Source organism: Lithobates pipiens, unplaced genomic scaffold (genome assembly GCF_037356315.1).
Source record: "Lithobates pipiens isolate NorthernLeopardFrog02 unplaced genomic scaffold, aLitPip1_a1.2 Scaffold_22, whole genome shotgun sequence".
Taxonomy (NCBI): domain Eukaryota; kingdom Metazoa; phylum Chordata; class Amphibia; order Anura; family Ranidae; genus Lithobates; species Lithobates pipiens.
The window spans coordinates 342925280-342938235 of record NW_027507784.1 but is presented as its reverse complement, the minus strand read 5'-3'; the positions used below and the strand labels follow the sequence as shown (position 1 = coordinate 342938235).

At 50.5% G+C, this 12956-nt stretch overlaps 1 protein-coding gene across 1 annotated transcript in view; it reads right to left on the bottom strand.

Moving 5' to 3' along the window:
* GLI2 (GLI family zinc finger 2) overlaps positions 1–12956 on the bottom strand; it is a 223193-nt gene that overhangs the window by 30452 nt on the left and 179785 nt on the right. Inside the window, exons 6-7 of the mRNA XM_077449688.1 lie at positions 4663–4864; positions 1739–1946 (exon numbers count right to left, since the gene is read on the bottom strand). Of these exons, the coding sequence (XP_077305814.1) occupies positions 1739–1946; positions 4663–4864 (410 nt within the window). The remainder of the gene's footprint in view (positions 1–1738; positions 1947–4662; positions 4865–12956) is intronic.

The window sequence follows — 12956 nt, the reverse complement described above, 5'->3', positions numbered from 1 at the left end:
ATCTAACAACCTCCCCTCCATCACAAGCTAACAACCTTCTCTGCATCAGAATGTAACAACCTTCTCTGCATCAGAATGTAACAACCTTCCCTCCATCACAATGTAACAACCTTCCCTGCATCACAATGTAACAACCTTTGCTGCATCACAGTGTAACAACCTTCCCTGCATCACAGTGTAACAATCTTCCCTCCATCACAGGGTAACAATCTTCCCTCCATCACAATGTAACAATCTTCCCTCCATCACAGTGTAACAATCTTCCCTCCATCACAATGTAACAACCTTCCCTCCATCACAATGTAACAACCTTCCCTCCCTCACAATGCAACAACCTTCCCTCCCTCACAATGTAATAACCTTCCCTCCATCACAATGCAACAACCTTCCCTCCATCACAATGCAACAACCTTCCCTCCATCACAATGCAACAACCTTCCCTCCCTCACAATGTAATAACCTTCCCTCCATCACAATGCAACAACCTTCCCTCCCTCACAATGTAATAACCTTCCCTCCATCACAATGTAACAACCTTCCCTCCAACACAATGTGAATTTCCTGAAAAAACTAAAATTTGACAGAATTGTAATTCAAATATTTTTTCAATTTTCAAAGAGAATACTTTTTTTTTCAATTCTATTCCTTTATTTTTTATTCAATTTTATTCTGTTTGGAAATTTAAAAACTATTTGAATTCGAAAACTATTTAAATTTGATTTAATAATTAAAAAAAAAAAAAATTCTATTCTATTTAGAAAACTATTTGAATTTAATTAATAAATTTAATTTAAAAAAAAAAAATTCTATTCTATTCCTTTATTTTCTATTCTATTCTATAATTGATTCGAAAACTTTTCGAATCGATCCGAATTCGAAAAATTTGAAAAGGAATAAACTAAAAGAACTCCAAAAAACAAATTAAACAAATTAAACTAAACAAATTTATGTAAATAACTAATTGAAATAAAACAAATGTTTTCGTTCTGCATATGTCTAATAAGAATTACCTTCCTATTACACTTTTATTACCCCTACAGTTATAGCGATCGTTTCCAGTGTATTACACGCTTCCTCATAGGTCCCACTTTTGAGACAGAGAAATAAATTGAGGACACAGATCCCCAATCCTTTTTTTGCAGCCTGAACAGGAAGCTCTCTGTACAGAAGCTTCCTGTTTATTCACAAAATGAAGCCTAGTAAACACAATTTACTAGGCATCAGTTATGAATGAACACAGGAGCGATCAGTACTGGAACCGAATTCCCTGTGACTCTCCCTGCAGCAGCTGAAAGCCAGTAGGAGGGAGAGGAGGAGGGGGAGGAGCTGGATGTTCTGATTGCAGGGCAGCAACAGGGGGTTCAGATTCAGGGACTGACCCCGCTGGCTGCTCCAATTACCCCCCTCTTGCTTGTCAAGTGCCCAAGTACCCCCCTGCTGAACTGATGGGGCCCCAGCCCCGCACAGGAGGGCCAGTTGCCCTGCCTGATGAAGAGGCCGTGCGAAGCCTCGAAACGCGTTGGTTTTTGACTAATTGTAAAAAAGAACTTCTTGCTGAACAGGTTTAAGTCTTGTCGCTTTCTCATCCTTTTAATGCAGTACACATTACTCCATGGACTTTCCGGCCCCTCCCCCGCCTCTAAAGGTTGGCCCCTTATCTTGTATCTTGGGGTCCAGCGCCCCAACACTTTTGGAAGTCATTGGTGAAGGACAAACACAGAAGCGTCATTTCTCTTACCTGGTTGGCGCTGTTTGCTGAGCTGCCGTTACTTGCTGGTGCCGGAGCCGGGCTGGTAGTGGAGAGGGATCCGTGCTGACGCGATGCAAACGTGGGTGACGGGTGGATGAGCGGCGCGTGTCCGAAGGTGGAGCTGAGACTCCGCTGCTGGCTGAGCAGTTGCTGGTACGCCATGGGGTTGATGGGGTGGGGGAAGGTAAACGCTGGGCTGTAATACACACAATGCCAGTCACCAAACCATGAACATGTGCAACCCGTCCAATCTGAAAACGATCATTTATCATCATTCATCATCATTTATCATCATTTATCATCATTTATCATCGCATTTCCCCCCAAATGTCCTCATTTCATGGTTTTCCCAAAGTACACCTGAGTAATGTGTCAGTGTCCCCCTTCCAGGTATTTATTATCTCTCCCAGAGAGTGGGGATGGGGGAGGGATAGGGATGACATCAGCAGGGGTGGGAGGGATAGGGACGACATCAGCAGTGGTGGGAGGGATGGGGATGACATCAGTGGCGGTGGGAGGGATAGGGATGACATCAGTGGCGGGGATAGGGATGACATCAGTGGCAATGGTGGGGATAGGGATGACATCAGTGGCGGTGGTGGGGATAGGGATGACATCAGTGGCGGTGGTGGGACAGGGATGACATCAGTGGCGGTGGTGGGATAGGAATGACATCAGTGGCGGGATAGGGATGACATCAGTGGCGGTAGTGGGATAGGGATAATATCAGTGGTGGGGATAGGGATGACATCAGTGGCGGTGGGAGGGATAGGGATAATATCAGTGGTGGGGATAGGGATGACATCAGTGGCGGTGGTGGGGATAGGGATGACATCAGTGGCAGTGGTGGGGATAGGGATGACATCAGTGGTGGGGATAGGGTTGACATCAGTGGCGGTGGTGGGGATAGGGATGACATCAGTGGCAGTGGGAGGAATAGGGATGACATCAGTGGCAGTGGTGGGGATAGGGATGACATCAGTGGAGGTGGTGGGGATAGGAAAGACATCAGTGGCGGTGGGAGGGATAGGGATGACATCAGTGGCGGTGGTGGGGATAGGGATGACATCAGTGGTGGGGATAGGGATGACATCAGTGGCGGTGGTGGGGATAGGGATGATATCAGTGGCGGTGGGAGGGATAGGGATGACATCAGTGGTGGGGATAGGGATGACATCAGTGGCGGTGGTGGGGATAGGGATGGCATCAGTGGTGGTGGTGGGGATAGGGATGACATCAGTGGCGGTGGTGGGACAGGGATGACATCAGTGGCGATGGTGGGGATAGGGATGACATCAGTGGCGGTGGTGGGATAGGAATGACATCAGTGGCGGGATAGGGATGACATCAGTGGCGGTGGTGGGATAGGGATGACATCAGTGGTGGGGATAGGGATGACATCAGTGGCGGTGGTGGGGATAGGGATTACATCAGTGGCGGTGGTGGGGATAGGGATGACATCAGTGGCAGTGGTGGGGATAGGGATGACATCAGTGGTGGGGATAGGGTTGACATCAGTGGCGGTGGTGGGGATAGGGATGACATCAGTGGCGGTGGGAGGGATAGGGATGACATCAGTGGCAGTGGTGGGGATAGGGATGACATCAGTGGAGGTGGTGGGGATAGGGATGACATCAGTGGCGGTGGGAGGGATAGGGATGACATCAGTGGCGGTGGTGGGGATAGGGATGACATCAGTGGTGGGGATAGGGATGACATCAGTGGCGGTGGTGGGGATAGGGATGATATCAGTGGCGGTGGGAGGGATAGGGATGACATCAGTGGTGGGGATAGGGATGACATCAGTGGCGGTGGTGGGGATAGGGATGGCATCAGTGGTGGTGGTGGGGATAGGGATGACATCAGTGGCGGTGGGAGGGATAGGGATGACATCAGTGGTGGTGGTGGGGATAGGGATGACATCAGTGGAGGTGGTGGGGATAGGGATGACATCAGTGGCGGTGGTTAGATAGGGATGACATCAGTAGCGGTGGTGGGATAGGGATGACATCAGTAGCAGTGGTGGGATAGGGATGACATCCATGGCGGTGGGAGGGATAGGGATGACATCAGTGGAGGTGATGGGGATAGGGATGACATCAGTGGCAGTGGTGAGGATAGGGATGACATCAGTGGTGGGAAGGATAGGGATGACATCAGTGGCGGGGATAGGGATGACATCAGTGGCGGTGGTGGGGATAGGGATGACATCAGTGGTGGGGATAGGGATGACATCAGTGGCGGTGGGAGGGATAGGGATGACATCAGTGGCGGTGATGGGGATAGGGATGACATCAGTGGCAGTGGTGAGGATAGGGATGACCTCAGTGGTGGGAAGGATAGGGATGACATCAGTGGCGGTGGTAGGGATAGGGATGACATCAGTGGTGGGAGGGATAGGAATGACATCAGTGGTGGGAGGGATAGGAATGGCATCAGTGGTGGGAGGGATAGGAATGACATCAGTGGTGGGAGGGATATTTACATAGATAACTCCCACATGTGATGCTGAGCCTACATGATTGGAAGAACTGATATCCAAAGAATGAAAGGGGCGGGTCAGGGACAATCAGGGAGGAGTTATGCAAATATCAAAATGCCTTGCTGGGTGGTTGTCAGTCTGGAGAAGGACAATCAGGCTGGGGGTGGAAAGGACGTCCCCCAGCCAGGAAATGGGGCGGGGCTCTATCTGACTTGCTGCAGCTTCTAATGCACATGGTGAGCCGCTCACAGTGTGCGGTGCAATCAGAGGAAACCATTTCAGCCCAGGAGAGGAGCCGCTACATCTGTGCGAGGCTGAAGGGGAGGCCGGAGTTCTGCTTTAATTATCAGCAATTAGAGATGTTGCCGCCCCATCCGGACCACATTGATGCTTTACAAAGTTTTAGAAGTCTTGTCTCCAATGTACCTACCTGATGGCCCCAGCAGATAAGTGCCCATAGGACCCGCTAGCGGCGGAACTGCTTCTGGAATTATTGATGTACGCCACCAGGGAGTTGGGCGAGGTGCGGATCATAGTCTGCAGGTCGATGCTGGCGTCCGACAGCGGCGAGATGGATAACGCCCGCTTGCGGTTCAGTCTTGGCGTGAGGCGGGGGCTGGAGAACCGCGACACTGAATATCAACACAAAGAGAAAACAGCAACTAAAGATCAGAAAATACACAACGCAAAGCAACAGAAAATATATTCCATCTGTGGAACCCGGGGCCAGGAGGGCATTGCGGGACTTGTAGTTCCAGAACTGACGCAAAGTCAACATAAGGAATCTAAATCCTTAAAGGAGAACCCTCATGTCCCTCAGGTCCCACCCAGACCACACCTCTCAATTTGAAAGGACCGCCCACTTGCTAACCCAATCCTGGGAATGAATCATACTGCACATACAGCGGAATCTGTGATCCCAGGACATGGCCCGGAACCAGGCCCAGATCTAGATCCCCCCCTCCCCCCCCCCCCGGTCTCTGAGAATGCATCCACTGATCCATGAGGCATGGGGGCAACTGGTGTAAGGGGGTACTCTGAAGGGGCAATTGATGTAAAGGGCACTCTGATGCAGACAGTTGATGTATGGGGGCAAACTGATGGGGTCATTTGATGTAAGGGGGACTCTCATGGGCGTAGCATCAGGGGTCTCAGGGGTTGCAATTGGGACCCCGCCCCTAGCTCCAGGGGGCCCACAGCTCTGTTCCCTTCTGTCGTATTATATTTGATTTCCTCCACAAAATCCCAGAGCTGGAGTCCAGCTCCAATCCGCCTTGTGTCCCCCCAGTACCCCAGCCAAGTTCTATAATTCAGTAATCAGCTTCCAGTTGTTTGCCCTCTCCCCAGTCCACACCCTTCCTCTGCTCTCATTGACTGGGGACATGTCATTACTGGGATGGGGAGAGGGGGCGAGGTCATGTGATTATTATGATGGGGGAGGGGGGCGAGGTCATGTCATTACTGGGATGGGGAGAGGGGGCGAGGTCATGTGATTATTATGATGGGGGAGGGGGGCGAGGTCATGTCATTACTGGGATGGGGGGAGGGGCGAGGTCATGTCATTACTAGGACAACTGATGTAAGAAGAATCTCTGAAGGGGCAATTGATATAAGGGACACTCTGAAGGGGTAATTGATATAAGGGACACTCTGAAGGGGCAATTGATATAAGGGACACTCTGAAGGGGCAATTGATATAAGGGACACTCTGAAGGGGCAATTGATATAAGGGACACTCTGAAGGGGCAATTGATGTAAAGTGTACTCTGATGCAGACAGTTAATGTAAAGGGGACACTGATGAGGACGACTGATGTAAGGGGGCACTCTGAAGGGGCAATTGATATAAGGGACACTCTGAAGGGGAAATTGATGTAAAGGGGACTATGATGCAGACAGTTGATGTAAGGGGGCACTCTGATGGGGTCAATTGATGAAAGGGGGCATCTCTGATGGGGTCAGTTGATGAAAGGGGGGACTCTGATGGGGTCAGTTGATGAAAGGGGGCACTCTGATGGGGTCAGTTGATGAAAGGGGGCACTCTGATGGGGTCAGTTGATGAAAGGGGGCACTCTGATGGGGTCAGTTGATGAAAGGGGGCATCTCTGATGGGGTCAGTTGATGAAAGGGGGCGTCTCTGATGGGGTCAGTTGATGAAAGGGGGCATCTCTGATGGGGTCAGTTGATGAAAGGGGGCATCTCTGATGGGGTCAGTTGATGAAAGGGGGCATCTCTGATGGGGTCAGTTGATAAAAGGGGGCATCTCTGATGGGGTCAGTTGATGAAAGGGGGCACTCTGATGGTGTCAGTTGATGAAAGAGGGCACTCTGATGGTGTCAGTTGATGAAAGGGGGCACTCTGATGGGGTCAGTTGATGAAAGGGGGCACTCTGATGGGGTCAGTTGATGAAAGGGGGCATCTCTGATGGGGTCAGTTGATGAAAGGGGGCATCTCTGATGGGGTCAGTTGATGAAAGGGGGCATCTCTGATGGGGTCAGTTGATGAAAGGGGGCATCTCTGATGGGGTCAGTTGATGAAAGGGGGCATCTCTGATGGGGTCAGTTGATGAAAGGGGGGACTCTGATGGGGTCAGTTGATGAAAAGGGGCACTCTGATGGGGTCAGTTGATGAAAGGGGGCACTCTGATGGGGTCAGTTGATGAAAGGGGGCACTCTGATGGGGTCAGTTGATGAAAGGGGGCATCTTTGATGGGGTCAGTTGATGAAAGGGGGCATCTCTGATGGGGTCAGTTGATGAAAGGGGGCACTCTGATGGGGTCAGTTGATGAAAGGGGGCACTCTGATGGGGTCAGTTGATGAAAGGGGGCATCTCTGATGGGGTCAGTTGATGAAAGGGGGCATCTCTGATGGGGTCAGTTGATGAAAGGGGGCATCTCTGATGGGGTCAGTTGATGAAAGGGGGCATCTCTGATGGGGTCAGTTGATGAAAGGGGGCATCTCTGATGGGGTCAGTTGATGAAAGGGGGCACTCTGATGGGGTCAGTTGATGAAAGGGGGCACTCTGATGGGGTCAGTTGATGAAAGGGGGCACTCTGATGGGGTCAGTTGATGAAAGGAGGTACTCTAATGCAGACAATTGATGTAAGGGGGGCACTTTTATGGGGACTCTAATGGGGTCAATTGTTGTAAGTGGGACTCCAATGAAGACAATCGATGCGTGGGGGGCACCCTCATGCGGACTCCGTATGTAAGGAGGAACTCTGATAGGGACACCTGATATAAAGAGGTGCAGGTTCTCTTTATTTATCCTAATCTAATGACAGCCAAAATGGGCCAAGGGCTGCTAAGCTGCACTATATTACATTGTTTCTCTGGTTTTCGATACATTTTACTCATAAGAATCACACAAAATCCACAATCTGTAAAACCAGACTGACAAACTTCATACCCCCCCCCCCCGTCTATTTCTTTCCTCATCATACGGCACAATGGAGAGAGCGGGGGGGGGGGGGACGCAATGACTGCTCTGTTAGCTTGTAACGAACACAGAGAATTTTGCTTCTGTGGCTATAATTACCCGGCCCGGCATGAAAAATGACACGAGATTTGGAAGCAAACTATTTCAATGCATTTCTCCTGCTCTCCCTCCATTCGCTGGCGAAAGCAGGACATCGCTGGCAGCCATATTTATCTCTGTTAGGCGCTCACCCCTGGGGAGGCCGCTTTATTAATGTGCCACTTCCCCTGATAAATTATTAAAAGCAAAAAGGAAAAAAAAAACGTTGTGCTCGTTTCTTTTCCTCCTCTCGTTGGCGGTGATTTATGTCGCTCCCGAGTGTTCACAGAGCGGCTCCGTTACCGGTGTACAGGGAGGCCGGGGGGCGCCTCACGGCGCTGACCAAATCCGGTATAGCAAGAGAAGGCTGATAAGCGCAGAACTCAGTGGCGGCCCGTCCATAGTGGGCAGACGGGCGCCGCCCCTCCACCCAGCAGTCACAAAAAATAAAGAATTTTTTTTTTTACATATATATATATATCTTTTTTTAAAAAGGCCCCTTTAAAAAAAAATGAGAATTTTCTTTTCTTTAAGTGCACTTTGTTTGGGCGCTGGACACAGTGCACTATGGGAAGCGCCACGTCAGACCAGGCGCTTCATTTGCAGGCTTTTGACCTGCATTGTGGCGCATTCCAAAGCGCCAAACAGCTTCCGCCCATAGCATTACTACAGACGGGAGCTTTGTTCTTCTAGTTAACTGCAGTGGTTACTTCGGGTTTCCATATGCTAGTGGTGAACTAGAAGTGACGTCGGCAGCTCCCAGGAACGCAGGGCCCGAACGGAGCTGCCTGTAAGGTAAGTAAGACTCACTCAGTCAGCACTCAGCACGCCGTATGTAAAATGGAAATAACCTTACCCCAACATATCTGCCTCCCACAGAGGACTGCACTTTACCAAACAAAGTATAATGATCTTTTTTTAAATATTCCTGGCTGTCTGGCAACAAAATGTATAGATCTTGTTTTGACAGGTGTTCTATGCTGTGGGCTTTTCCAAGAAGTTCCCAGTCAGACTGAGGCTGCATCTGATGGGGCACAGTGGGAGCTTTTGATGGGCACAGTGTCAGCATTTGATGGGGCACAGTGGGAACATTTGATGGGGAACTGTGGGAGCATTTGATGGGGCACAGTCGGAGTATTTGATGGGGCACAGAGGGAGCATTTGATGGAGCACAGTGGGACCATTTGATGGGCACAGTGGGAGCATTTGATGGGGAACAGTGGGAGCATTTGATGGGGCACAGTGGGAGCATTTGATGGGGCACAGTGGGAGCATTTGATGGGGCACAGTGGGAGCATTTGATGGGGCACAGTGGGAGCATTTGATGGGGCACAGTGGGAGCATTTGATGGGGCACAGTGGGAGCCTTTGATCGGGAACAGTGAGGCTGCATTTGATGGGCACAGTGGCTGCATTTGATGGGCACAGTGGTGGCAATTGCTTGCACAGTGGCTGCGTTTGATGGCACAGTGGCTGTGTTTGATGGTACAGTGGTGGCAATTGATGGGCACAGTGGCTGCATTTGATGGCACAGTGGCTGTGTTTAATGGCACAGTGGCGGCAATTGATGGGCACAGTGGCTGCATTTGATGGGCACAGTGGCTGCATTCGATTCTGCACAGTGGCGGCATAAGATGGGCACAGTGGCTACATAATATGGGCAAAGTGCCTGCATAAGATGGGCACAGTAGCTGTATTTGATGGCACAGTGGCAGCATTTGATATGGCACAGTGGCTGTGTTTGATGGGCACAGTGGCAGCATTTAATATGGCACAGTGGCTGCGTTTGATGGGCACAGTGGCTGCATTTAAAGTGCACAATGGCTGCATTTGATGGGTACAGTGGCAGCAATTGATGGGCCAAGTGGTGGCAATTGATGGGCACAGTGGCTGCGTTTGATGGTACAGTGGCGCCAATTGATGGACACAGTGGCTACGTTTGATGGCACAGTGGCTGCATTTGATGGTACAGTGGAGCCAATTGATGGACACAGTGGCTGCGTTTGATGGTACAGTGGAGCCAATTGTTGGCACAGTGGCTACGTTTGATGGCACAGTGGCTGCGATTGATGGTACAGTGGCGGCAATTGATGAGCACAGTGGCTGCGTTTGATGGTACAGTGGCGCCAATTGATGGACACAGTGGCTACGTTTGATGGCACAGTGGCTGCGTTTGATGGTACAGTGGAGCCAATTGATGGACACAGTGGCTACGTTTGATGGCACAGTGGCTGCGTTTGATAGTACAGTGGAGCCAATTGATGGGCACAGTGGCTACGTTTGATGGCACAGTGGCTGCGATTGATGGTACAGTGGCGGTAATTGATGGGCACAGTGGCTAAGTTTGATGGCACAGTGGCTGCGTTTGATGGTACAGTAGAGCCAATTGATGCACACAGTGGCTGCGATTGATGGTACAGTGGTGGCAATTGATGGGCACACTGGCTACGTTTGATGGCACAGTGGCTGCGATTGATGGTACAGTGGCTGCGATTGATGGCACAGTGGCTGCGATTGATGGTACAGTGGCTGCGATTGATGGCACAGTGGCTGCGATTGATGGTACAGTGGCTGCGATTGATGGTACAGTAGCGGCAATTGATGGGCACAGTGGCGGCAATTGATGGGCATAGTGGCTACGTTTGATGGCACAGTGGCTGCGTTTGATGGTACAGTAGAGCCAATTGATGGGCACAGTGGCTGCGATTGATGGCACAGTGGCTGCGTTTGATGGTACAGTAGAGCCAATTGATGGACAAAGTGGCTGCGATTGATGGTACAGTGGCAGCAATTGATGGGCACAGTGTCCGCGTTTGATGGGCACAGTGAGGTTGCAATTGATGGGGTTTTTTTTTTCTCCAGAATTTTTCAGTTTGTTTGCGCCCCCCCAAAAAAATCTGAGCACCAGCCGCCACTGGCAGAACTACAAAAGCATAGAAAACCAAAAAGGATGACGAGGAAGTCATCAGGAGATTAAGAATCCAAAAATTGCAACATTGTAGACTTGACAACTTCCTACTTCACACTCAGACTACATCCACATCTTGAATCCACAGTGCTGAACGTGTTTTTTTTCATTTTGCACATTTTTGTGCTCCACGCATTCATTTGAATGTGGTGCCCTACACACGAAAAAATGTACCAAAGACGCTCATGTACTATTTTGGGCATGGAGCTTCGTGGGCTTTATCTGACTTGCTGCAGCTTCTTATGCACATTGTGAGAAGCTCGCAGTGTGCGGTGAAATCCGAGGAAGCCGTTTTAATGCAGGAGAGTAGCCAGTACAGCGGAAGGGGAGGCCCAGAGTTCCATATATATGAAAGATTTTCTCGCACAATCGCTCCTTTCTGCCGTCTTCGTGAAAGTAACACAAACACAATCCCTGACACCTAACACGTTGTTCCTTTCACTTGCGCGGAAATGACATTCCTCAGTGTTTGGTCCAAAAAATCCCCCCCCCCCGCCGATTATTCCTGGGGCGGAGTTCAGAAATCATTTGGGACACTTAGCCTTGTCAGAATGGTTTTATAGACCGGTCCGCCTTCGCTGGGCGCCGCGTCAAAACTCAGGAAACGCGAACGCCGCTTTCGAGCGCGACTCCCTGAGAACGGCGAGAATCCTTCACCCCCCCCCCCTTCCGGAGCCCGAGGTCAGAAGGGTTGGGGACAGGCCCGGGCAGGAACGTCTCGGTGAAGGATTCCGGCAGATTAGAAGGGATTAGGACATCCGCAGAGAACCCGAAACCAGGAGACGTCCCACGTCAGGGAGCGATCCGCGGGCCTCTGAGATCACATTTTCCATCTGCTCCTCTGGATTTGGGGGATTTAATAACCAGGACCGTGATGTTATTGTAAATAATGATTTATATGACAATTAATGTAAACCGTGGAACAATCTGCCTGCTTGGCGAGAACGCACCGCGAACACGTGACGGATGAGTAAAAGTATCTAAAAAGGAAAGGTCATGTGAGGCCTCCAAGAGTTACTTCAGGCAAAAACTCATCAGGGACATCCAAGGCCGAGCTGGAAACGTTGTTGCAGCACACAGGACTGCTCTTGGAAATGGGGGGGGGGGGCCCATACTGCCTACCTGACAGGGCCCCCCCTCCCCAGCCTAGATGTGTGGATGCAGGTGTAGGACCCCGAACATGCCTCAAAACGCATGAACAAACCACTCAAATGGTGCTTTGGTGAAATATCAGGGGCAGCTAATGTTTCCCTTTTGAGCAGTGGCGGCCCGTCCATTAGGGGCATAAGGCCCCCTAATCTACATTCATGGTGCCGGATGCATGGATTCCAATGTGGGGGGGGGGGGATTTTTTTTTTGAAGCACGTGATTAGAATAATAGGCTTCACAAAATGTTGGCCCGGGGCGCAGGTGCGGGTGTGGGGGTGCCACTGGCTGACCAGGGGAGGGGGTGTGGTTGTTGCCGCCCCCCCCCCCCAAATAAAAAAAAAAACCCACCAGGCACCACTGCTTTTGAGTCAGAGAAAAAAAATATTGAGGACACAGATCCCTGACCCTTTCCCTGCAACCTCAGCTGCACTGCAGAATGAATGAACAGGAAGCGCTCTGTACAGAGGCTCCCTGTTCATACACTGAAGCAATCCCCGAAAACAAATCCCCCCCCCTGTGGCTCCCTGTAGTCCCTGCAAATTGGCGTGGCATGTTTTTTTAAAAAGTAATGCATCGCATACCCCACCACCGTCCTGGATTTGGCGGGACAATTCTTGGATTTGGCAGGACTGTCCCGGATTCGGCGGGACCGTCCCGGATTCGGCAGGACCGTCCCGCGTTAGCAAGTAAGTCCTGACGTCCCGGAGACAGTGCCGGAATAAGTTAAAGGAGCCCAGGTGCCACTTTATCACATGCACATGTGCTCTGTAGCCAGGGAACCTACCACGCACCTCCCACACTCTAGCCCAGTGATGGCGAACCTTGGCACTCCAGATGTTTTCGAACTACATTTCCCATGATGCTCAACTACACTGCAGAGTGCCAGAGCATCATGGGAAATGTAGTTCCAAAACATCTGGGGTGCCAAGGTTTGCCATCACTGCTCTAGCCTCATGCAGGGAGCCCGGGAATGCCACATGTCACCATTGGATCCACTACTTTTTCTGCATCCTGGTGCGATTTGAAAACCCATTTAAATTAATAGGCTGCAAAATTGCACCACATGGGAACGGTTTGCGCTCCTGTGTGATTC